This window comes from Schistocerca cancellata, chromosome 12 (genome assembly GCF_023864275.1).
Source record: "Schistocerca cancellata isolate TAMUIC-IGC-003103 chromosome 12, iqSchCanc2.1, whole genome shotgun sequence".
Classification (NCBI taxonomy): Eukaryota; Metazoa; Arthropoda; class Insecta; order Orthoptera; family Acrididae; genus Schistocerca; species Schistocerca cancellata.
Genome location: NC_064637.1, coordinates 59,577,489 through 59,605,089, shown reverse-complemented (window position 1 = coordinate 59,605,089; position 27,601 = coordinate 59,577,489). Strand labels below are relative to the sequence as shown.

The window sequence follows — 27,601 nt, the reverse complement described above, 5'->3', positions numbered from 1 at the left end:
TGATAGATTGGCTGAGGTGGTCCTGTGGTTAGACACCCAGGTCACCTGACCTCATGTGTCTGAATTTCTGTCTCTTGTGGCATATGAAGCAGCTGGTGTACAAAACCATTGTGGAAACAGAAGAAGACCTCATCACTAGAATTTCCTTCACCACTGATGCCATTGTGGATGTGTCAGCAATGTTTGTACAGACATACTGTATTTTTATCATTTATTTCTTGTTCTATTGGCCAATTTTGACTACCATGTCATTACCAAGCATGTATACACTAGCAGTATGCACCGTGTAGCAAGAGATGTGGTACAAAGATTGATTTATCAATCCACATGTGAAGCTACACATGAATAACAATATGCTCTGTGTTGAATAGAAAGGAATGAGCAGTAAAAGATTCAGAAGCAATATGACTTGAGGACAAAGATTCTGCCTTTTCACTGCAAATGTATCGTGTGAGTTGTGCTTTGCACAATGGTACAGTGTGATCTTGCAGTGAAAAGACAGAATCTTCATCCTCAGTTATACTGTTTATGAATCTCTTACTGCTCTTTACTTTCTGTTCAATACATAGTATATTGTTATTTATGTGCCACACCTCCTGCTACATAGTGCATACTGTTAATGTGTATGTGCTTGGTAATGACATGATAGTCAAAACTGGCCAACAACACAGGAAATAAATGATATAAATAATCACCCTACAATGGACAAGTTTTCTTTTAAACAACTTCTTAACTTTGATAACTGCAGCATCGGGATGGGCATCCAGCCATAAGGTTCAATAAAATGAAAGTTGTCAAATCATGAAAAAGGGGAACCTGTGTTAGATGGTATAAATGCTAGAAAAAAGACAGAAATAAATAGCATTATTTCTTGTACTTATTAAAAAAGTGTTAAACCATTGTATGTTCAAAACAATTTTGTAATTTATTAATCCACTGACATACTCATAATTATTGAGATTATATTAAATTACTGAATGTTCAAATTATGCTGAATGAGGTTGCATGTGCTTCACCAGTAAAGAGTCTAATGAAGTACTAATACCAACTTGTACAAAGAAATTAAATACTGCTATTAAATTTAATCCTGCCAAATAAGTTAAAGTTGTAATTTTGAATTAATTTTACACTGAATTGAAAGGAATTAAAAGTGTTAATGACTTTTTAAATTACATAGTTAATCACAATGTCGTCACACACAAATATATAACAATGGTTTAAAATATTTTTAAAATGCTGAAACAATTTTCTCTGGTTAATAAGTATTTTTAAAACTCATTTAAAGTATTATGCAAGATATAATGAACAGAACTATAACTTTGAGAATACTAAACGATTGTGTTACTGTGGGAACTTATTAATTCTGCCAGCACCTCGTCTCCTACCTTCCAGGGGAGCTTCTGTGAAGTTTGGAAGGTAGGAGACGAGGTGCTGGCAGAATTAAAGGCGTGAGGATGGGCTGTGAGTTGTGCTTGGGTAGCTCAGATGGTAGAGCACTTGCCTGCGCAAGGCAAAGGTCCCAAGTTCGAGTCTCGGTCCGGCACACAGTTTCAATCTACCAGGATGCTTCATATCAGTGCACACTCCGCTGCAGAATGACAATTTCATTCTACAAATAAAATGGTTTGCTTAAAGCTATTTACACATTTTCGAAGCACTTCTTAGTCTGCATGTAAGTATGGTATTTTTATAATGTGTAAAATGGATTTTGTAACAGGAATTTATTTACCTGAAATTTAAGCTTCATTGTGGGTAGGGTCTTAACTTTACAGGGCAGTGCAGTGGCTAACTTTAAACCTGCATGTTGTGGACCCTTTTCATAGAATGTAAAATTTTTCTTTATATCTGGTATTGTACTGATACAAATCGGAGCAAATGTTGGCCAGCACTGTTAACTAGTAATGTGGCTTTTAGAATGTACATGTTTACTACAGTTAGTACACCAGTTTTTGGAAACAAGCCACCCAGTTTTTGGAAACAAGCCATCGCATAATTCCTTATATTTTGCTCCACATATGATTCTTATAGCCCTTTTCTGAAGTAGCAATAGCTTATTTAGATTTGCTTTGCTTGTTGCTCCCCAAATTTCTATTCCATAATTCAGGTGGAAGGAAAATAGAGCATAATATGCAGTCTTTAAGACAACAGTTTCTTTGCAAAACTTGCTAATTATATTAATTGCAAATATATTCTCAGACAATTTACATGCTACAGTGTCAACATGTGTGTCCCATTTTAGATTGCTCTGAGTTGTTAAAACGAGGAATTTTAAACTAAACTCTTTTTTTTACTAATTCATTGCCTGTGTATAGTTTAATTTCATCATTAAAACTACTGTTGTTAAACTCCATGAGACATGTTTTACTGCTTACATTTAAATGGCTTTCTTTTGTCACATTATTACAGTGGATGTGTAGTTCGTTAAATGAATCCTTTTTACACACAATGGATATATCATCCACATACAGAACTATTTTGGAACTTTGAGTGTAATATCTTATGTCATTTACATAAATCAGAAACAGAAGCGGACCCAGTACTGAGTCCCAGGGCTCTCCATATTTTTTGTGTGATTTTGGATTTCTGAACACCACTTTCACATTTAAGCAATACAAGCTGTTTTTGATTACTCATGTAAGATTTTATTAGGTCACGAGCAGTGCCTCTGATGCCAATGTTCCATAGCTTTTCTAATAGGATTGTGGCATTCACACAGTCTAAAGCTTTCCCAAGGTCGAGGTATATACCTGCAACATGTTGCTTGTTCTTCAAGTCACTTTTTATCTCTTCAATTAACTGAGCAGCTACGGTGCTAGTTGATTTACATTTTAAGAATCTAATTTGCTTTTCAAACATTAGGTTGTGCATCTGGAGAAAGTTTATAATTCTGCTGTATATGAATTTTTCAACCATTTTGAGAAAGACAGGGAATACTAAGACTAGTGTGTAGTTTTGAATTTTGAGTTCATCTTCTTTTTTAAAGGTTGGTGTTACCTGAGCTACTCTTAGCCTGTCTGGCGAAGGTGCCTGAATCTATTATATTATTTACTGCTACAGACAGAGGTACAGAGACATTTTGTGTGCACACTTTTGATACATTAATACTTTCGCGGGCAAGTGTTCTACCATCTGAGCTACCGAAGCATGACTTACGACTCCGCTGCAGAGTGAAAATCTCATTCTGGAAACATCCCCCAGGCTGTGGCTAAGCCATGTCTCCACAGTATCCTTTCTTTCAGGAGTGCTAGTTCTGCAAGGTTCGCAAGAGAGCTTCTGTAAAGTTTGGAAGGTAGGAGGCGAGGTACTGGCAGAAGTAAAGCTGTGAGGATGGGGCGTGAGTCGTGCTTGGGTAGCTCAGTTGGTAGAGCACTTGCCCGCGAAAGGCAAAGGTCCCGAGTTCGAGTCTCAGTCAGGCACACAGTTTTAATCTGCCAGGAAGTTTCATATCAGCGCACACTCCGCTGCAGAGTGAAAATCTCATTCTGGAAACATCCCCCAGGCTGTGGCTAAGCCATGTCTCCACAGTATCCTTTCTTTCAGGAGTGCTAGTTCTGCAAGGTTCACAGGAGAGCTTCTGTAAAGTTTGGAAGGTAGGAGACGAGATACTGGCAGAAGTAAAGCTGTGAGTACCGGGCATGAGTCGTGCTTTGGTAGCTCAGATGGTAGAGCACTTGCCCGCGAAAGGCAAAGGTCCCGAGTTCGAGTCTCGGTCCGGCACACAGTTTTAATCTGCCAGGAAGTTTCAATGCTATTGATGACAAACAGCTGGAGACAGCATCTGCCGTAAAATATTTAGACGTAACTATCCAGAGCGACCTTAAGTGGAATGACCACATAAAACAGATAGTGAGAAAAGCAGACACTAGACTCAGATTCATCGTAAAAATCTTAAGAAAATGTAACTCATCTACAAAAGAATTGGCTTATAAGGTGCTCGTTTGCCTGATTCTTGAGTACTGTTCATCTATCTGGGATCCCTGTCAGGTAGAACTGATAGAGGAGATGGAGAAGATCCAACAAAGAGTGGCGCATTTTGTCATGGGATCATTTAGCTAGTGAGAGAGCATTATGGAGATGCTAAACAAACTCCACTGGCAGACATTACAAGAGAGACATTGTGCATGACGGAGAGGTTTAGTATTTCAGGAGGAGTCAGACAGCACGTTACTTCCCCCCCACATACACCTTGCGTATTGACCACGAGGAGAAAATTCGAGAAACTAGAGCCAATACAGAGGCTTACTGACAGTCATTCTTCACACACACTATTTGTGAGTGGAACAGGTTTGGAGGGATCAGATAGTGGTACTGAAAGTATCCTCCACCACACACCATTAGGTGGCTAGCAGAGTATGATGTAGATGTAGATGTAGATAGCCCTTAAATTATGCCCATGCGTACTGGAGAGTTTTGTCTTATTTTTGGCCTCTGAAAATATATAAAGCAAAGAGCCTACAATAGAAGATACTTGTTTAGCAGTATTGAAGATGAAGAAGTGCTCATAGCTTGTAATACATGCATTTGGAGGCCATGTTTACAGTTTAGCGACTGATCCTATCATATCCCCGAATACTGACCACTCATCCTGGGACACACTGTATGTTGTAATAAATTGCCAGACAGCATCTACTCCAGTGCTTTTAAATGTCTCAGTGTGAAAAAAGATCCTATAGAAGTGTTGGTCAATGTTAATGTTGCATTATTCTGAGAGACTGGTGGTCATAGCACTTATTGCTTTGTTTTGTACATGGGGGAAAATGCTCATTACATTAACACAGGCAGTGTGTTTATTTTTTGGATAAATAGGTGTTAATTCTGCACTGAATGCGATTTGGTCTGCAAACTGATAGAAACAGCATTAAAATATATTTTTACTGGTGACACACTAGAGTGGCTGCTAGTTAATGGCTCTGCCCGTTTTTCTGTGCTGAATTTTTCAGCACAATGAACACTAAATTTTTAGAGTTTCATATTTCTATGATATATGGAAACCGGATCTTGAAAGGGTTTTCTACTGATGTTATATCAATTTGTGGTCAAAAAGTGAATTTTATTGTCGTATACGGTGTAGGTTTCACAGCTATCGGAAGAGTATGTGATATCTCCGACTTGAAAAGACCAGATCAAATACTTTATACTGATTCTTAGAGAAGGAGACAAATGTACATATGTATGTATTTGGAAACTGTGTGATAAGTGCATTGCCAGTGAAAGATGGAGATCAGTATTTGTTATACTTCACCCATTGCAGTAACTTGCCATAAATTTTCACCTTAAATGGCATTTTGCCACTGTGTAAGAAATTTCATACTTAAGATATTTCTCATGCTGTGGTGGATTTACTATCTCCAGTCTATCCTTGCTCCCAACATCACTTGTCATGTACCAGTGTAGTTAACTAGAGTGCCTACAGCAAGGCAGCAAGAAAAAGAAAAAAGTAATGACGTTCAGCTTTGTTGAAAGTGCGAACTATCTGCTTGGACAAATCATTTGAGAGAGACCTAATCATAGATATAGTGAACTAGATTTTCAATGACATTTGACACACCATTCTAGCATATTTGTAGCTTATGGGCTGATAAGGTAAGAAATGAGGACGTACTCCACAGAATCAGTGAGAAATAGAGTATACAGGGAACACTAACGAGAAGGGAAAGGGCAATAGGACATCTGTTAAGACATCAGGGAATGACTTCCATGCTACGAGAGGGTGCTGTAGGGGATAAAAACTGTAGAGAAAGACAGAGGTTGGAATACATCCAGCAAATAATTGACAGTGTAGGTTGCAAGTGCTGCTCTGAGATGAATTGATTGGCACAAGATAGAAATTCCTGATGGGCTGTATCAAACCAGTCAGGAGATTGATCACCTAAAAAAGTCTTTAGTTTTATTTCTTTTTACATCAGATTTCAAAGTAAATCATTTGAGAAAGACCTAACCAAAAAAGTTAGTGAACTACATTTTCAGTGCCATTTGACACATAATTCTAGACGGTTATCGATCTTCAGCTTTTTATATCAGATTTAGAAGTTGCACTAATAGTGACACTTTTATTTTGATGTCAGTAATTTATTCATTCATGAACATTTTAGAGTGATATAGGATGCTGCCTACAGGAAAATTAAAGGGACCTTTGGAGCAAAGAGCAGCAACTGCAGGACTATCAAGAACTCAGATGGCAAGCCAGTACTAAGGAAAGAAGGGAAAGCTGAAAGATGGAATGAGTATAAATAGGATCTGTATAAGGGAAACAATCTTGGGAACAGTATTGTAGAAAGAGAATAGGAAGTAAATGAAGATGAGAGGGGGGGGGGGGGGGGGGATAGGCTACTGCAAGAAGAATTTGACAGGTCTCTGAAAGACCTCATTCAAAACAGCATTTTTTCCTGATATATACAACAAATTGGTGGATGAAGTCAATTGACACAATAAGGATATCCAATTTTTGTCAATATTTTCTTACAATGAGCTCAGCTAGTACTTGGAATTATTATTCTTAGGGGCTTTTTTGCAGTCTGAAAATTGTTTCCGTGTTTTTCGTCTTTGATCCTTAAGAAAGAATCATAGTATGTGAGCCTAGCATACAAATTTGGGATGAAAAAAGTGTTTATACCATACAGTTGCAGGCTGCAGCTTTCTAATGGGAGAGGAATTCCATTCCGTGTAAAGCGACTATCAGTATCTGATGTGAGAGAGCAGTTAGCCCGTTGGAGGGAGCAGACAGTTTGAAATGGGAGTCACTGAACTCGGTGTGCTATCTGTGTAAACCTTGTGTGACCTCTGTTACAGCACAAGGCCCCATCTGTGCTAATCTTTCGAGTAGGCACTACGGGTCACTTCATTCAGGAAACATTCCTAAAAATACCCAGTGGACTCATGCTAATAGAGACATGCTTAACGACACTTTACGCAACATCTTGCACATTCAGCGGAAAATTTGTTTAAAATGTGTTAAATGTTGAGGCCATCATATGAAAATGACTGTATTATTTAAGGTACCTACGACATTCAAAATGCTTTTACTGACAAAACTGTGTATGGCTTTGCCTGGTCAGGATTATTGTAACTTTTGCAATAAATACTATGATTTGATTCTTAAGTAAACTTCTAAATATCTTGAGAAATGTGCAGTGTGTACAAAAATTGGTCATATTGAAGAGTGACATATAAGATGGTGTTAACTGTATTCGTAAGAATACAATCTAGGAGGAAACTGATGTAGCCAACACTTTTAATGAGAATTCCAATTTTTTATAGCAGCCTTATTTTTTAGAGGAAAATAGATACTCTTTGTTTGTAGCTATCAGTAATACAAAGCGAGTGCTCCAGAACCTGGAAACTAGTACCAGTTTCAGGTTGCCTATCTAACGTATTCCACGAGCAACAAAAAATTTGATTTTCAGTATTGTACATACTTATTGACTGAATTTAAAAATTTAAATTGCTGTCATAATCTATTCATTTAGAAGTATAATCTTGTGTTACAAGTGTAACACAATAAGAGGAGTATTGCTGTGAGAAACTGTGTGTTTGCTTTGAGACTGTGTAATTTACAGCACACAGAAACCTGGGTTTTACTCAACCAGTAGTTGAGAATGAAAGCACTTAGCTACTTCCAAAAAATTGACATGTTTTTTCAAATATTTATGAAACTTTGTCTACTGACACCCCCACAAAATGAAGAAAGGGAAAAAGTTCATTGTTTGCTACATTTTCACTGTACATACAGTAAAACTTCAGCATCTGATATGATGTTTTAATTGATTACTTCTTTACTTTTGATTCTATTTGCAGTACACTTTAAGACAGTATCCACATGTTCCACTGAATGTGTCTGCAAAATTATATCATTGTACAACTCATAGTTTGAGAGATATAACACCATAAACATTCAGATGCATGGTAAATTAGCATTTGCTTAAAATGGAGTACAAACTATCCAGACTATGTACATGGAGTGTTTCATAGTGAGACCACTTAACAACTTCCAACAAACTTTAAACATAATTTTGAACATTTTCTAAATGTTTTTCTCACTTACATGCTTAATGCCGAACATTTAACATCTTAACTAATTTGAAGTAATCAGATATGTTGTGCTACTTTATACATGGAAGTTGTTCTTTGAAGAATCGGGAGTGTACTGGTATTTTGTACCTTGTAAGGGGGTAGGAGTGGTGGGGGGAATGAGGGATAGATGAGGAAAGGTAATAAAAGAAGGGATGATCACTCAGACCCCAGGATTAAAGGGACTCACCTGTTGTCATGAAGCAGACAAATACTACAGTTAAAGAAGAAAAATTAGGAGAAAAAAATTGTGGACTTGCAGATTTTTGTACATTGGCAAGTGGGAGTAACGTGAACAACATACTACAAATCATGAGTGGTGGCATTTCAAGACCATTTTTTATTTTTTCTTGAATAACTTGAAAACTGTTGCTTTTAACAAAAATATTTCCCCACTGCAAAATTAAACTACATTAAATTTCCTGCAGAAAAGGTCATGCCTATTTTTTTCTGTGGGACTAATAGTTTCTGTGTAGCAGGAGATGGATAATTGACAGACTGTTTAAAATAGTGTTTTAATTGTATAGAATGAATTTTCATTGTTAAATGAAATGGGTAAAGACTGAATATCAAATTATGTATTATTTATAAAAGCAAGAAAACTCTATTGATGGATAAATTGTGTGACAATGTGGAGGAAGGGGGGGTGTAGGGTAGATGCATGAGTGAAGAAAGGTCACCAAATTGTGGTCGTGCACTTCCCTCATTCATAAGCTATATGAACAGTGAACACGCAAATACCCACTCTCCCTACCCCACTATGATGGAAGGAGCAACTGCAGGGTGTTTCACAAAGATACATGAACCCTCCCACAACCTGTCTTGTGAATCATGGCTTTGTAATGTGCAAATACGCCTGGAGTGTGTTTATTTTCCATGAAGTGCAGTAAAACTACCTGAAATATGAATACTACTGACAAAAGAAATGTCTGTGGATAGCTACATAAATCTCAGCACACTGCTGGAGGGAAAATTGATCATCAGTTATCGTGTATGGCAGCTGTAGATTCTTCCAGGAAAGGTGATTCTGCCATTGTGAGTGCTGCTTGCTTTTCAGTTTACAGATATTGCACCCCAGCATTTCATGATCAGCTCTCTTACCTGAGTAGACAAAATAACTTCACTGAACTCATATTTATAAAGTGGAGCTGTTTTCAGTTTATTAAGTGAGTACATATTTGTAGTTGTTAAGTCAACTATTATGTAACAAAGCTTAACAGCTGGAGCTGTTAGCTGTGTGATGCACTGAAGTGTGTGCCAGGCATAGTATGATTTCAGGTAGAATTCAGCAATGTTGATTTCATTTCCCGCACTATCAATTCCTGGAATATTTTTCACAGTATGAGAGGATCAAATGCATTGTCCCATCGTCAGCTCTCCCGACATTTGTAGAGGCCCAGATGTCTAAATTGGCTTCCTCTGCAACAGTAGTAGGTCACCTAGGTGTTATGAAACATCAGATATTTCAATATGTGCCAAGCAATGCACTACAGCAGATTATTGTTCTAGAGTTGAATGTGATCAGTACCATTCCATCAAATATATTCACACCCTCCTTGCAAGATGTCATATACTGTGGTAAGTGGCTCTACCCATTGCAGACACTCTACAAGCGCCAGCAATTGCTGAATGGAAGAGATTTGTGCAGTTGACCTATGACACAATTAATAGTGACAGAAGCGCAGTAACTTTCTGGTCACTGATAATTCACCACTAAGTGACTACAGCAAGGTTAACCTAATTTAAAATATGCTGTCAATAATAGGTGGGAGGAAGCTATGGTGTTTACCAATCAGATACCTTTCCCACTCTACAAAGCTCGTTGACAACATCACACAAATTAAGCATTTCTCAGCCATTATTTATAGAAACATATTTTATATAAAAGCTCACATAACAACTGCAAATAAGTACTCACCGAATAAACAGCAAATAACTCCACTACATAAACACATGCTCAGTGAAGTTAATTTGTCTACTCACATAAAAGAACTGAGTAGCAAATGCTTGGGAGGTAAAGTCTGCCCGTAAACTGAAAAACAATCAGTGCTCTTAGTGGAGGAAGTCACATTTCCTAGAGGAACAGTACAGCCAGTACAGCTGCCATATGAGATGACTAAGAATCAAATTCCCCTCTAGCAGCGTAAAGCAGTGTGCAGTGATTTACGTAGAATATTTCCATATGCTTTTCTTATGTTAGTGGTATTAGTAACTTGAATCTGTCTTCCACATAGTATTAACGAGTTTTGTGGAAAATAAACATCCCACTGTTTGTGTCTGTGCTCTGTGGTGCCAGTGATTTGTAAGGCGTACTATGGAGGGTCAGTGTAACTTTGTGAAACACCCCGTAGTTGTTTCTTGTGATGTAGTGTGGTAGAGAGAGTGGAATATTTGTTCTTTACCTACTAAATTCAACAATAAACATTAACATTACTTCATTAAATCATTATTTTTAATATTCTTTCAGTTTTCCGTTTCCTGCATTGTGAAAACTATAAATTCTAGAGAAAGAAATAAATAGAACATTTTTTTTGTGGCAAGCTAAATGTAGTTTAATTTTTTCAGCACTTTTGTTAAAAGTTGTGGTTTTTGCCTTATTCAGTTATTCAAGAAAAACATAAGAAAGTGACCTTTTAACTCATCTGCACCCCATGCTCACACCCCACTGGGCAAGATTTTTGATGTTATATTCATGGCACTCCCTCCTAACGTCTGTACAGTGTGTAGCAAAATATTATATTTTTGACATTTTGCTAATGTTATCTCCTGTTTTAAATATACATTTGTGGATACAGAAGAATGAGAGCTACAGTTTAGTAACATCAAATTTTTGGAAGCTTTGCGTTCAAGCATTTGGATAACTGTGCAACATAATTTTTGAGTATTAATATTTCTATAGCTACAAAATTTAGAAAGGAGAGAAGATGTTCTTTATTTAGAAGAGAACCAATAAAACAGAGTTCTTTAAAGATTTGAACTCCCATTTATAAAACAGCTTCAAACATCTGATTACTTTGCAAATGAATTAATGTGTTAAACATTTTACATTAAGCGTGTGAGTGAGAAAATCAATAGAAGAGGTTTGAAATTATGATTAAATATTTTTGGAAGTTACTAATGCTCTCATTATCAAACAGTGAGTGAGTATAGTCTGGGTAATTTGCCCTCCATTTTAAGCAAAAGTTGGTTTTAACACATCAGAGTGTTTGACATCGTAGCCTCTAAACTGTGTGTCATACAATAACATAATTTTGCAGGTACATTCTGTAGTATATGTGGATACTGCCTGAAGCAGAAGTTGTGAATAGAGGTGGTAGTAACAAAGCAGTAAATTAAAACATCATACTTGATGCAAAAGTTTTACTGCACGAGCAACGAAGATGTAGCAAGCAACAGACGTTTTTGCCTTTCTTCATTTTGTGGGGCTATAAGCAAGAAAAAGTTTTGTGAAGATTTGGAATTATGTGTAAGTTTTCTTGGAAGTTGCTAAGTGCTCTCAAATACTGGATGAATAAAATGTCTGCATTTGTACAGCTTGAGGTACACTGCCTCAGTATGAACACACTGTTTCTGTCATACTTGTCTTATTGTATTAAACCTGTGACATAAGACTATAGCTCTAAATGAGTAGATGATGACAGCAATTTAAATTTTGTCAATAATTACGCAAAGTATTGAAAGTTAAATTGTTGTGCCCCTTAAAAACTCTTAGATAGGCAACCTGTAACTGGAATGGATTCCCAGATGGGTACTTTGTACTACAGATCAGGACTGTAAAATGAGGTATGACAATCCTAAAGTGCCCACAATTTTTTCTGAGTCTTAAACTTGTTATATTTCCACAAATAAATTTTTTCTACATAAGATTTATATCATCGTCAAAAGCCACATACCAGCTATGTCTTAAACAATGGAGCTTCCACCTTGCTATCTTGCAATACATGTCCGCATCAGTGCCTTCTCTTCTTGGGCCATAGTGTATAGAATGTTATGAAACCCTTAAATATGACTCTACAATTTCACATTTCTTGTTACAGATGACAGGTGCAGAGACGTCATTTGTGAAGATCTGGTGTGTGCGACGCAGCAGTACATTCCACTGGGCGAGTGCTGTCCAGTCTGTGCAGGTGAGCCCTCTTCTCTCAGCCTTCTGCAGGATTCCGTTCTGTACAGTGTAGATCTGTATACATGAATGCTGTAAAGTGGTCTGAAAATGTTCTTCCTCTTGTAGTTTCTTAATGATTCTTACATATTAGGAAGTAGTTTCCAATAGCAGATCATGGGCCTAAATTCTGGGGCAGCCAGGAAACATATTGAAAAATCACCTTTCCTTCCATTTTAGTGTGAACATAACTGGCATTTCCAAAGACCCCCCACACAACCACAGACCCCACCACCACTACCACTATGATGACAACGACGACAACAACAACAACAACAACAACAACTACTACTACTACTACTACTACTACTACTACTACTACTGTTACTATTATCACTGCTATCACCACTGCTAGTGGTATTACTATTGTTAATAATAATAATAATAATAATAATAATAATAATAATAGTGGTATTACTATTGAAAACCCGTTGAGGCCCGGGAAGAGAATAGGCCTCCAGTGTGTTCTGCCAGTCGTAAAAGGCAACGAAAAGAATGAACCACTAATAGGGCTAACCCCCCTTTTAGTGTGATTAGTTGGTTCAGGACAGAACTAATGAAGCCTCGGACAAGTGCTGTCATGGTTGGGGACGACACTTCAACCCTATCCACAATGGTAACGACACTAGCTAGTCACACGGAAAATGATTTAAATCCAAATAGAGGTGTTTTCCAGGATATGCTTCCTGCAACCACTCTAGAAGGAAAACAAAGACAGAGGATGAGATGATCAGATGAAGTTAACCGACACCTCATGTTCTGTTATTACCAAGCAACAAACTTTGGAACCAACACAACTGGATACAGATCACAAGTATACACAACATTTATTACCAAATACCCAGAATTAAAATTTTTAACAGAACAATGACTAGCTGATCAGATCTGTGTAATAATAAAAAATAATAGGATACCCCAGTCAGAATTAGAAAACATCAAACAACAAGTACAACAAATACTGGAACAAAATAATGTGCAATCAGAAGAAGAAGAAAATACAGTAATGGACTCAAACATCCCAGAGCAAACAAACAAAGAACAACACGCATCAATTACTGTATTTACTCGAATCTAAGCCACAATCGAATCTAAGCCGCACCTGAAAAATGAGACTCGAAATAAAGGAAAAAAAAATTTCCCGAATCTAAGCCGCACCTGAAATTTGAGACTCGAAATTCAAAGGGAGAGAAAAGTTTTAGGGCGCACCTCCAAATCGAAACAAAGTTGGTCCATTGTAATATGAGACACAATTTAGGTCAAATGAATGACGATAAAGCTACAGTAGTTTGGTTCGAGTCGTAAGCTTAGCAGTTAAGCTTTACCACGTAGCCATTGCTATGCGTCAGGCGCTCCGACCGTATTTATACGGGTACCCTTCCTTTTTCACGTGCTTCGTCTGGTTTGAATCATTGCTTATTTTGCTTTGATCTGATAAATGCCGTTTTCTTTGTTATAGGTGTTTGCGTCACTCTTAAGCTGAAAATGCATTACTGCACTGTGTCATGCATTGTTTGTCGCATTCTGATAGTGCGTGTTTACGGCCTGTCGCCGCTCGCGGCATGGCTTGCTTTTGTGCGTGCTACCGCCGCGTAAAAAAAAAAAGGGGATGGGGAATCGTCTCATTAGCGAAACAATGGCAAGAGACTGCTATTTGTTGTTACTTACACTGCTGATTTCTTTGATAATGATCAACAAGAATCAAATAATAGACTGCGTATGATAGAACATGTTCTGAACGAGAGTTAGGCGAAAATTTTTCTCCGTTTGAAAATCTTTGCGGCCGCTTCTTTATTACATCAAATTCTGCACAGAAATTAGATTCATCTTAGATTTAAAAATTTGCCACTTGCCGTGCTTCATTTCTGACTGTATCACTATTAGGCATAAGAATAATACGAATATAAACATGAGACGATACATATATTCTTCCACGTTTGCTGTTGTCTCACTCTAGTTTCGTGGTTTATTAGGCAGACAGGATTTAAATGAGATAGCAGCAAACACGAAAGAATACATGGCAAAATGTTTATATTCGTATTATTCTTATGGTGAAGAGAATACCGTATGTGATTCAAATTTCATCAGGTTCCTATTAGCAACCATCTCTTCTCACAGATAGGAAAAAATTCAGAACGTAGAGTTGGCCATATTGACAAACATCCCAGTCCTGCCAGTCACATTTTCGTAGTACACTGAAATTGTGCTACATTCGAAGATTAACAATACGGAATTTGTATTTACTTCGTTGGATAATGTATGAAAATGCAGTGGTCGAAAATGCAGTGGAGAAAAAAAGCTCGTCTTCCACTTTTTTTTAAAAAATTTATTTACTGACGCAGAGGTTTTGGCGCCAGTATTTATCTTTGTGCCTACAAAGCATACCTGCGCAGCGCTACATATATTCGACGGCAGAAGTTAGTTGTGGCGGCACGTACCAACATTTTTCATAACTTCCGCTTGCTTGGCACTCGATTCTAAGCCGCACGCAGTTTTTTGGATTACGAAAACCGGAAAAAAAGTGCGGCTTAGATTCGAGTAAATACGGTAAACATTCAGAGGAAAACGAAATCTTAAGACAGCCACCAGAACAAGCACAAATAGAACATGAAGTGACACACATGTTAGATATAGAAGAAAATTTTCAGCTGACATATATAGAATACAAAGACACAAATACAGACATTAGACCATTCTTGCATAGACCACCAAATAACCCACAAGTCAAAACAACAATAACAACTATCAACACAATCATACACAACAAAATAAATGAAAAGATGAGTTACCACTACTGGTTTATATAGGAGCTCTCACTACACTAAATATACACACTAAGCAGAGATCAGAACCAACCAACACACAGAAGAAACCCACAAAACCAGCATGGCAATACAGGCTACAGATCAGAATAGAAAAACTGAGAAAAGACATCAGACAGCTAACACAATTTATAAGAAATGAAATATCAGACAAAAAACGAAAAAGGTTAGGTAAAATCTCACAACAAGAAGCGATAGAGCAATTAGATGAAAAGAAGCAGAAATTACAAGCATTGGCTAAACGACTTTGAAGATACAAAAAAAGTGAAAATAGAAGGAAACAAAACCAAACATTCAACACAAACCAAAAGAAATTTTACCAGTCAATAGAAAAAACACACATTAAAATAGACAATCCACCAAACATAACAGACATGGAACACTTGTGGAGCAACATATGGTCAAACCCGGTACAACATAACAGACATGCACGGTGGATACAAGCAGAAACAGACTCATACAAGATGATACCACAAATGCCTGAAGTGATAATTTTGCAACATGAAGTCAACTGAGCAATTAATTCTGCGCACTATTGGAAAGCCCCTGGAAAAGATAAAATAGCAAATTTCTGGCTAAAAAAGTTCACCTCAACACATTCACATCTAACTAAATTATTTAACAGTTACAGTGCAGACCCATACACAGTTCCTGATACACTTACACAAGGAATAACTTTGAAACCTAAAGATCAAGCAGACACAGCAAACCCAGCAAAATATCGCCCCATAACATGCCTACCAACAATATATAAAATATTAACTTCAGTCATTACACAGAAATTAATGACACATACAACACAGAACAAAATTATAAATGAAGAACAAAAAGGCTGCTGCAAAGGAGCACAAGGATGTAAAGAGCAACTGATAATAGATGCAGAGGTGACATATCAAGCTAAAACTAAACAAAGGTCACTACACTATGCATACATTGATTACCAAAAAGCTTTTGATAGTGTACCCCATTCATTGTTACTACAAATATTGGAAATATACAAAGTAGATCCTAAACTGATACAGTTCCTAAACATAGTAATGAAAAATTGGAAAACCACACTTAATAGCCAAACAAATTCAAATATCACATCACAGCCAATACAGATTAAGCGTGGAATATACCAAGGAGACTCATTAAGTCCTTTCTGGTTCTGTCTTGCTCTGAACCCACTATCCAACATGCTAAATAATAAAAATTATGGATATAATATTACTGGAACATACCAAGACAAAATCACACATTTGCTATACATAGATGATCTAAAACTACTGGCAGCAACAAATCAACAACTCAACCAATTACTAAAGATAACAGAAGTATTCAGCAATGATATAAATATGGCTTTTGGAACAGACAAATGTAAGAAAAATAGCATAGTCAAGGGAAAACACACTAAACAAGAAGATTACATATTGGATAACCACAGCGACTGCACAGAAGCAATGGAAAAAACAGATGCCTATAAATATCTAGGATACAGACAAAAAATAGGAATAGATAATACAAATATTAAAGAAGAACTAAAAGAAAAATATAGACAAATACTAACAAAAATACTGAAAACAGAATTGACAGCAAGAAACAAGACAAAATCTATAAATACTTATGCTATACCAATATTGACCTACTCATTTGGAGTAGTGAAATGGAGTAACACAGACCTAGAAGCACTCAATACACGTACATGACCACAATGCCACAAATATAGAATACATCACATACATTCAGCAACAGAAAGATTCATATTAAGCAGAAAGGAAGGAGGAAGGGGATTTATTGACATAAAAAACCTACATTATGGACAGGTAGACAATTTAAGAAAATTCTTTATAGAACGAGCAGAAACTAGCAAAATACACAAAGCAATCACTCATATAAATACATCGGCTAAACCTTTGCAATTTCATAACCACTTCTCCAACCGGGTCAACAGAAACATCCGATCTCACGCGTCGGCTTTGACCCGTGACGTAAGGGTGTTGTGGTGTGTGACGTCATTATGGCGCGGAGTTTGGTTTGTGAGTGTGGCGTGTTTGTAGATGTTGTGTTGTTGTTTGTTGTGCCCTCTGGTGGTATGTTCATGGTTTACGTTTGTTTGGTGTGTTGGGCTCAGTTTGCTGTTGGTCAGTGGTGAGTGCTGCGTGCTTCTTTTTGAAGCGGAATTTGTATTAGTGAGTTAACGGTTTTGTGTGATGGTTAATGTAATAATGATTGCTGTACATCGGCTGAGTTTGTTATTAAGTGTATTCGGTTGTGGTTTTTGTTCAGGAATGGATATGAAAGACCGGATTAATAGTTCTCGGTTGAGGGCTATTTTCGTCTTTATGATACGTATGCGACGTTTTTATATCCGCCATATTTGGTATTCATACTGGGAGATGTTTTTGAGTTACATAGGTCAAGGGTAGTGGTCGATCCTAAGTTATGGGATTGGTAGCTGCTGTTGAGCTATATAGTTGGAGGGAAGTGTTCAATCTCAATGTTTGGTGGAGTATGTTGATTTTTGTAATGGGAGATGGGATCGGGAGTTGCTGTTGAGCTATATAGGTCAAGGGAAGTGTTCGATCCCAATTTATGGGGTCGGGAGCTGCTGTAGATATATGTAGGTGAAGGGAAGTGTTTGTTCGCAATGTTTTGCGGTGTATTTTGATTTTTGTATTGGGGGATGGGATCGGGAGATGCTGTTGAGCTATATAGGTCAAGGGAAGTGTTCGATCCTAATTTATGGGATCGGGAGCTACTGTAGATCTATATAGGTCAAGGGAAGTGTCCGATTCCAGATAAGAATGTGTTTTGTGGTATTTGGTGAGTTTTGTGATGTCGATTTTTTTCGTCATCTTGCGTGGTTTTGTATGGCGGTGGGTGGCTAAACTTGTGTATATTTAGTTTGTCCCCACCCAAAAACCCTCAATTTCTCACGCTTGTCCCGTTAGAGTCATTAGTCTTTTTGTGAAACCTATGTGTGTGTTGTTTTTCTATGTATTTTCGTCTTTATGATACGTATGCGACGTTTTTATATCCGCCATATTGGAATTGTCATTTATGGTCATTTCCGCCATATTTGTGACGTCATGGGTCAAAGCCGACGGGTAGGATCGGACGCTTCTGTATTTCCATTCAACCCTTTAGATCACATGACATCAACAGATACAAAGAAAGTAAATTGGAAAAAGAAAACACTACATGACAAGCACCCGTATCATCTAACACAGCCACACATCGATCAAGACGCATCCAACACATGACTAAGAAAAGGCAATATATACAGTGAGATGGAAGGTTTCATGATTGCAATACAGGATCAAACAATAAACACCAGATATTACAGCAAGCATATTATTAAAGATCCCAATACCACAACAGATAAATGCAGACTATGCAAACAACAAATGGAAACAGTAGATCACGTCACAAGCGGATGCATAATACTAGTAAATACAGAATACACCAGAAGACATGAAAATGTAGCAAAAATAATACATCAACAACTTGCCATACAACATAAACTAATAAAACAACACATTCCCACATACAAGTATGCACCACAAAATGTACTGGAGAATGATGAATACAAATTATACTGGAACAGAACCATTATAACAGATAAAACAACACCACATATCCGGGGTTTGATTCCCGGCAGGGTCAGGGATTTTCTCTGCCTCGTGATGACTGGGTGTTGTGTGATGTCCTTAAGTTAGTTAGGTTTAAGTAGTTCTAAGTTCTAGGGGACTGATGACCATAGATGTTAAGTCCCTTAGTGCTCAGAGCCATTTGAACCAACACCACATAACAAACCTGACATCATACTCACCAATAAAAAGAAAAAATTAACACAACTAATCGAAATATCCATATGAAATACAACAAATACAAAGAAGAACAGGAGAAAAAATTGAAAATTACATCCAACTGGCTGAGGAAGTCAAGGACATGTGGCATCAGGATAAAGTTGACATTATACCAATTACACTATCAACTACAGGAATCATACCACACAATATCCACCAATACATCAACACAATACAGCTACATTCAAACGTATATATACAACTACAGAAATCTGTAATTATTGATACATGTTCAATTACCCGAAAGTTTCTAAAGGCAATGTAACATATACCGTACAGTTAAAAGGAAGGCACGCTTGATCAAGGTCCGTGTCACTTTCCATTTTTTACCAGACATAACGTCTGAGAAAGGAAAGAAATAATAATAACAATAATAATAATGGCTCTCACTTTTGTTTGCAAATATACTGCTAGGTTTAGCATTTGAGCATTGTTACTTGTAAAATCAAAGATAACTTCATGATCCCTCTTCTAGCCAAGTCTTTCGATGACATCGTTATACCGTGTGTCTCAGCTTTCAAGTACTTGCAGGGCTAGTTCTTCAATTGAGTTACAAGCAAGACCTGATAATTAATCCTGAAAATATTTTTTTTTTTTTTTTTTTTTTTTTTTTGCATTTAAGACAAGAAAAACTACTTTCAACTGAAGCACTTGTTGCAAGAATCAACTAAATTTAAACACTGCAAAAAGAGCTTGGGCGGGATGGAGGGGGGGGGGGGGGGGGGGGAGGCGTCAGGGGCAATTTCTCAGATTGTAGCTTGCATTATGTTTCATTTGTGCCAGACTGAATGCACCATCATTGGTTTGGGTTACTTATTAAATTATTTTACTTATTATTGCAAAAGAATATTACCAGGTGTACCGGTATGAAATTAGCGTTTTTTTGTGAAAATGAAACACTAATTTTGAATTGAAAAGTAAAAACACTTTATTCAAAGTACTGAACATTGCTTTCTATACATTTTGACCACCTTTCTGGCAATCTGTGGACACCATACCAATAGAAATGTTCATCTTTTGAAGCAAACCAATCAGACACCCAATTTTCTGCTTCTTCGTAGGATTCGAAATGGTCCTCAGCCAATGCATGTCCCATTGATGAAAACAAATGGTAGTCAAAAGGGGCCAAGTTTGGTGAACACAGTGGGTGGGGTAGCAGCTCCTAGCCAAGTGTTTTGATTGTATCCTGAACCAGTTTTGCTTTGTGTGCAGGTGCATTGCCGTATAAAAAAGTTACTTTGCCATGTCTTCTGGCCCATTCTGGTCTCTTTTTGATCAATGCGTAGTTCAGATTGATCATTTGTTGTCTGTAGCGATTAGTATTCACAGTTTCACCAGGTTTTAGAGGCTCGTGATACACCACACCTTTCTGATCCCATCAAACACAGAGCATTGTCTTCTTGCCGAATCGATCTAGTTTTGCGGTCAATGTTGATGGTTGTCCCGGATTAACCCATGATTTTTCCCATTTAGGATTCTTAAAATAAATCCATTTTTCATTGCCAGTAACAATTTGATGCAAAATTGATTTTCTTTCATGTCTTTGAAGCAAAATTTCACAAATGGTTTTTCGGTTTTCCATCTGTCTTTCATTCAGTTCATGTGTCACCCATTTTCCACACTTTTGGATCTTTGCCATAGCTTTCAAACGATCAGAAATTGTTTGTTGTGCAACGTTTAGCATTTCTGCCATTTTCTTCTGACTCAAAGTATCATCTTCATCCAATATTGCTTGCAATTCGGTGTCTTTGGGCTTTTTTGGTGGTCTTCCACATTCTTCATTTCTTAAATCAAAATCATTATTTCTGAACTGTTGAAACCATCTTTTGCATGTTGCTTCTGATAGAGCATGATCACCATATGCCTCAAGAAGCATTCGATGCGATGCTGCAGCACTTTTTTCAAATGAAAACAAAAAATTAATATTTTCTACAAGAAATCGCTCCAAGTGCGAGCCACTTGCTGTAACCTGCTTCCTGATCGCAGGAGGAATAACACCTACAGAAATTTTTTCATGAATCAAAAGGGTTTACTGTGAAGGTGTTATGAAAAGAATGAGTGTGTTTAAATGATGTAGGGAGTTTAGAGGAGGAAGAGCAAATGTTCGTGGTGAACAGAGGACTGGAAGACCTTCCATTTTGATTAATGAGGTAGTGAAAAAATCAACGAATTGTTAATGAAGACTGCCATTTGACAGTGGATGAAATTTCTGCAATGTTTCCACAACTCTCTAAAACTCTCTTGTATGAGACACTCACAGAAACACTGAGATACTGGAAACTGTGAACAAGATGTATCTCAAACCAACTGATGCAACAGGGATATATAAAAACAAAGATTCTGTAACTTACCAAACAAAAGCGTTGGTAAGTTGATAGAAACAATAACAAACACAAGCTTGTGTCTGTTATGTGTGGATGGATATGTGTGTGTGTGCGAGTGTATACCTGTCCTTTTTTCCCCCTAAGGTAAGTCTTTCCGCTCCCGGGATTGGAATCACTCCTTACCCTCTCCCTTAAAACCCACATCCTTTCGTCTTTCCCTCTCCCTCCCTCTTTCCTGATGAAGCAACCGTGGGTTGCGAAAGCTTGAAATTTGTGTGTGTGTTTGTGTTTGTTATTGTTCCTATTAACGTACCAACGCTTTCGTTTGGTAAGTTACAGAATATTTGTTTTTAGATAAATTTTTCTCACGTGGAATGTTTCCCTACAAAGGTTCTGGAACTTACCAAACGAAAGCATTGGTACGTTGATAGAGACACTAACAAACACAAACATACACACAAATTTCAAGCTTTCGCAACCAATGCTTTCGTTTGGTAAGTTACAGAATCTTTGTTTTCAGATATATTTTTCCCACGTGGAATGTTTCGCTCTATTATATATAGAGTCAGAAGCGTCTGTGAGTTTCTTCAGTAACTTGAATTGGAAGGTGAGGATTTTCTGACCTCTGTTGTGACTGAAGATGAAACATGGGTGACTCATCACATGCAGTGAGACAAAAAAGTAGTTGTCACAGTAGCATCACACTAATTCGCCATATGCCAAAAAGTTCAAAACCACAATTTTGGGAAACAATCATGGCTTCAGGTGTTGTGGGACTGAAAAGGCACTATGGTAGCCAAATTTCTGCCTCAGTGGGAGACCATTGGTGCACAACAATACTGTGAAAAACTAAAAAGTAGCACTCAAAATAAAGAGAGGGGAATGCAAGGGGAGTGTGTTTGTCGCACTAGAAATCCCGTCCTCTCACAGCCTTCGCCACTGAGGCAGTGTACTCATTTGGGTGGGATGTTTTGAACCATCCCCGTATATTCCCGGCTTGGTGCCATCAGAATACTATTGTTTCACCTTCCTGAAGGCACTCATGAGTGGAATTAAATTTTCACGTGACGAATAGGTGCAGAAAAAGGTTTTGAAGTGGGGGAAGGAGCTGGTGGAAAGTTCTTCGAGGAGGGCATAAAGGAGCTTGAGCCGAGGCTCATCACATGCGTTTAATGGGATTGATGATTATGGGGAAAAAATAGTCAACAACAGTGAAGGATACCCTGTAAATGTTTTTCTTTAAATACAATTTTCTTCAAATAATATAAAAATCTACTACAGTTACTTTCTCAACATGCCTCGTATATGAACTGAGGAACCCACCTTGATAGCAAGCACATCAATGCAGCTACTGTTGGGACACATGGAGGCACCCCAGACCCATATCGAAACTGCTTGACAGATTAACTATAGGGCCGGTGTGCCAGACAGCCTTGATGTGGGTTTTAGGCAGTTTTCCACATCTACTGATCTAAATATTGGCGTGGTTCCTGAGTCCCATCTCAAGTTACACAAGTCACAAACACTTTAAAAAACATTGTCGCATTTGACCAGGCAAAGTACACAAGGAGCAGGCAGAAGGGGTTGTTACGTAAGCCAAATGTTGTTCAAAAAATCTCAAATAATCCAAATAAAGTGGTGATGGCTGTTTTAGGAATGTCCTCTCTTGAGTAACCAATTGCCAAGACTGGTGGCAGCACTAACATGGCAATGATTAATACAACTGTGTTGACAGGATATTTATATCATACTTTTGTGTGTCTTTTGTCATTCCTCAGCTGTAATATGAAACATTTTTATCTTCGTAGGCTTTTAATGTTTTTTATTGATGGTGTAAGTGGATACTGCTAATTACAGAAGAATGCATGGGGAGTCAGACTAACACAGCTGTACCACCAACATTCGTGCAGCCATCTAGAAAAATCTGAAGCTACACCAGATGCTGGCAAGCAAGATACAAAGCATTCCTCTGTAAATTGGTGATCACACAGCCATGAATGTGACTGGTGTGCACTGAGAAAACAGTAGACCGCATTATTCACGAAATCAAAATAAAAATATTTCAAGGAAACTGGGAACACTTCTCCAAAGGGGGAACTGGAAAAGCCTCTCCAAAGCCTATTGCTAGGTTAATCTCCCTGGACATTGAGTTAGTGTGCAACTGTAAAATTGATAATCTCTCTAAATGTTTACTTTCTATAACTTTACACTAGTTTGTAATATTTTGCTATGTTTGTTTTATACCATATTATTTTTCTGTTTCATGTATGTCATACTTTTCTGTGGTTTTGCCATATGCTAAACAAAATAAAAATAAGTTTCCCTTTTTAATATTTACTATTTTACTTTATTTCAGATGAACCTGAACCAGAGCTGACAGTGCAGCCGGTAAGTGAAATGTTGCTGCTACAGTTTTGGGCAGGTGGCAGTTGACTGTGCGGGGGTGGGGGTGGCTTGCTTGATTTATAATGTGTTCTAAAACTGAAAGACAGTCAAAAAAGTGAACAAGAAAGGCGAAAGGTAGTAACTCTATTTCACAAAATGTACAAGGGCTATTCAGAAAGTAGGGAATGTTTTGGCATTAAAAAAGATCTAAGTATGAGAAATACATTTTATTATATACATCTCAAAGAGCGACTGACATACTACTTTTCCACATAGTCACCAAATGCATTGAGACACTTATCATAGCAGTGGACAGGCTTTGAAAAACCTGCATCATAAAATTCTGCCGCCTGAGACTTCAGCCAGTGGGTCACGCCCACCTGGAGTTCCGTGTCGTCATCCAAGCGCTATGTTGCAAGCCGGTTCTTCATCTTGGGAAACAGGTGGAAGTCGCTTGGTGCAAGATCGGGGCTGTAGGGCAGATGGAAAATTTCCCATTTGAATGAATTAAGGAGATTTTTAGTGCGGTTTGCCGTGTGAGTTTGGGCACTGTCGCGCAGAAACAAAATTTTGGATGTCAGCTTTCCTCGACATTTGTTTTAAACTGCTCTTATAAGGGTGTGCAAAGTTTGACAGTACCAGACAGAATTTATGGTTGCTCCTCATTCGAGAAAATCAATTAGAAGCACACCTTGCCTATCCCAAAACACTGTCGCCATCAACTTCCTTGCTGACGAGGTTTGCAAACATTTTCTTGATTTTTGGGGGGACGTTGAGTGCCCCCACTCCATGGACTGTAATTTTGTCTCGCAACTGACGTGTTTCTCCCAAGTCTCATCACTGGTTATGATTTGATCCAGTAATGAATCACCATGATTGTGGTAGGCCTCCAGAAATGTCAATGTTGCTCCCACTTGCTGTTCTTTATGGTGCTCTGTAAGCATTTTGGGTACCCATCATGCACAAAATTTGTGGTAGTCTAGCTTTTGAGTGACACTTTCAAACAAAAAAGCCCATGAAACTTGTGAAAAAGAAAGTGAAAGCTCCGTTATTGTGAAGCATCTGTTTTCACGAATAATTTCATCGACTTTAGCGACAAGATCGTCAGTCACACTGTTCGGGCATCCACTCTCCTCTTCATCATGAACGTTGGTTCGGCCATTTTTAAACCGAATGCACCATTTATGGATGGAGCATTCACTCATTACGTTGTTTCTGTACACAATTCATGACAAATTTCTATAGGTTTTAGGTTTATTGCCAACAAAAACCATATCGGAGACCGCACCTCACAACTGGCGGGATTTTCAATTGCAGCACACATTTCAAATTCAAATATTGAAAAAACCAGTTGCACAGAGATGTTCCCGCTGTCAGGGATGGATGATGACTGAGCAGCTGAGCACACACATACCAAAATATATGCGATCGGCACATGCTTAGCGGCGTCAGATGGTAATGTTCCCTACTTTCTGAATAGCCCTCGTATATTCAAAATGCAGTTTATCCCTTCTGGATGTCAGTTCGAGTTTCAGCTGCATACATCCATCGCGTGATTTTTGAGAGCACCATCAATGAAGCTGTGTTTTTGTTGTGTGTTAAGAAAATAGAACAGCCAAATTGAAAGCAATATTATGCCATCAAGTTTTGTGTTAAACTTGGAGAATCTGCAAGTGTGACCTTTGAAAAGTTGAAACAGGTTTTTGGGGAACATTCCTTATCAAGAGCACCAGTTTTTCTCTGGCACAAATCATTTCTGGAAGGTTGAGAACACACTGAAGATGAACCTCGCTCAGGACGACCTTCAACTTCAAAAACCAATGATAATGTCGAATATGTGCATGCACTTGTGAGAGTATTCCTCCAGGACAAACTGTCAACCAAGTGTTTTACAAGGATGTCCTTGAAAGACTAAGGAAAAGAGTGAATCAAATGGGACCAGACACTGCACACAAGTGGCTGCTGCATGACAACAACATTCCATGTCACACGACCATTTCCATCACGGAATCTTTGACCTCAAAAGTCATTCTTGTTGTTCCTTAGCCTTCCCCCCCCCCCCCCCCCCCCCCCTCCCGCCATCCCCTCCCCGCACCATTTCACATGTTCTAAGTCATTGTGAATCTTTTCTGGTCCCAAAATTAAATGTTAAAAGGATGTTATTTTGGGAGTCTCGAGGACATTCAGAAGAATGTGACCGACATGTTAAAGGCTGTACTGGTTGAAGCCTTTCTGCACTGCTACCACGACTGGAAACGATGACTCTAACGGTGTAGAGTTACCGAAGGGAACTGCTTTGAAGGTGACAGTATTAATGTTTGGAAAAAATAAAAAAACTTTGGTAGATAAAAAATCAGTCTCGTTACTTTTATCATGCACCTCGTACATCTTACCGTGTAAATTTCTCTGTACCAAACATTTTTGATATTGTGATATAAATTTTTTGTCTTTAATGTAAAATTTCTCCATTTTGAAATTCAACAACTGAAATCTTTTGTTTATGAGTTTCTTCAAGTCATTAAGATGTTACCAGCTTTTAAGCTGAAGGAGAAGTTGACAAACACTTCCAGATTGAAATATTTGAATGGCACAGTTTTATGGGCAGTGTTGTTTGTGATTATACCATTGCAGAGGTTTGATTCAGTATTCTATTGGCCAGTTGTGAATTATTTGCTCTTGTTTGAAAATGCGCTGTAGACTTGTAATGTGATGATTAGTTCTAGTACACAAATGGTTTCACCCCACCATTATAATTAATTGTTGAGATGGAGGTGGAAGGTGAGCTACATTTTTCTGATGTGTTAGTCGAGTGGTAGGGAGACAGATGAGTCAGACATTTGGCATTCAGGAAGCCAATCCACATTCCCCAATCAGTGCATGAATGCAAATAACTTCAGTTCAGTTTCCTCATGCTGAGAAATTAGAATCAGTGATCTGTTTGACTCGGTAAAAACTTTCTAAAGATGCCGGCACGGTAGCTCAGTGTGTCCACTACAACCAAATACAATGGAAAAAAAAAAAGCCAAGGTCGCAAAACCATTTCTTTAATTACAAACAATTGGTTTTGACAGACTTTGTTGTCTTCAGGTCTGTAACATAGTGTCTTTACATTGAATATATTCCGTATCATGAGTTACCATCTAATATATGAAATAAAACTTTGAGTATGGCATTACAAGAAATGGAAATCAAACTGTACATTAACGTAAATGTTTGTTATATAAAAACATGTGCATTATAAAATGTGTTCATTTTGAGTTGTATATCATGCCAAGTTGCTACATGGATAAAATGTAACACATTGTATAAAGGTTTGTTGTAAATACGAGGGCTATCCACAAAGTACATTACGTTTTGGAATTAAAAATAAATAAAGTATTGGAAATTTTTTTATTATATACAGATGAAAGCCACACTTAAATACTGCTTTTCTACATAGTTGCCATTTAAATTAAGGCACTTATCATAGTGATGGACGAGCTTGGAAATTCCTTTGTCGTAAAATTCGGCCGCCTGCGCCTTCAACCACGTGGTTACCTCTTCTTGAAGCTGTGCGTCGTTATCAAAACGCTCCATAGCCAACCACTTCTTCATTGCTGGGAATAAGTGGAAGGTGCCAGGTTGGGACTGTACGGCGGATGAGGAAACAACTCCCACTTAAAAGATTCGAGAACTTCACGAGTGGCATTTGCCGTATGGGCCTGGGCATTGTCGTGAATCAGCAAGATCTTTGAGCCCAACTTCCTCTGCACTAGTTTTGTGTTGCTCTTCTGAAGTTGTGCAGAGTTTGGCAATAATTTTGAGAGTTTATTGTAGTGCCTCTTTCCAGGAAATCCACAAAAATCACACCTTTTCTGTCCCAAAAGAAGAGGTAACCACGTGGTTGAAGGCGCAGGCGGCCGAATTTTACGACAAAGGAATTTCCAAGCTTGCCCATCGCTACGATAAGTGCTTAATTTAAATGGCAACTATGTAGAAAAGTAGTATTTAAGT

The 27,601-nt window shown here is 37.9% G+C and overlaps 1 protein-coding gene across 2 annotated transcripts in view; it reads left to right on the top strand.

Moving 5' to 3' along the window:
- Positions 1–27,601, top strand: part of LOC126109845 (collagen alpha-1(I) chain-like) — a 269,369-nt gene that overhangs the window by 119,883 nt on the left and 121,885 nt on the right. For both annotated transcript variants that reach the window (XM_049914904.1, XM_049914903.1), the window contains 2 exons: positions 12,105–12,194; positions 23,580–23,611. In XM_049914904.1, the coding sequence (XP_049770861.1) occupies positions 12,105–12,194; positions 23,580–23,611 (122 nt within the window). The remainder of the gene's footprint in view (positions 1–12,104; positions 12,195–23,579; positions 23,612–27,601) is intronic.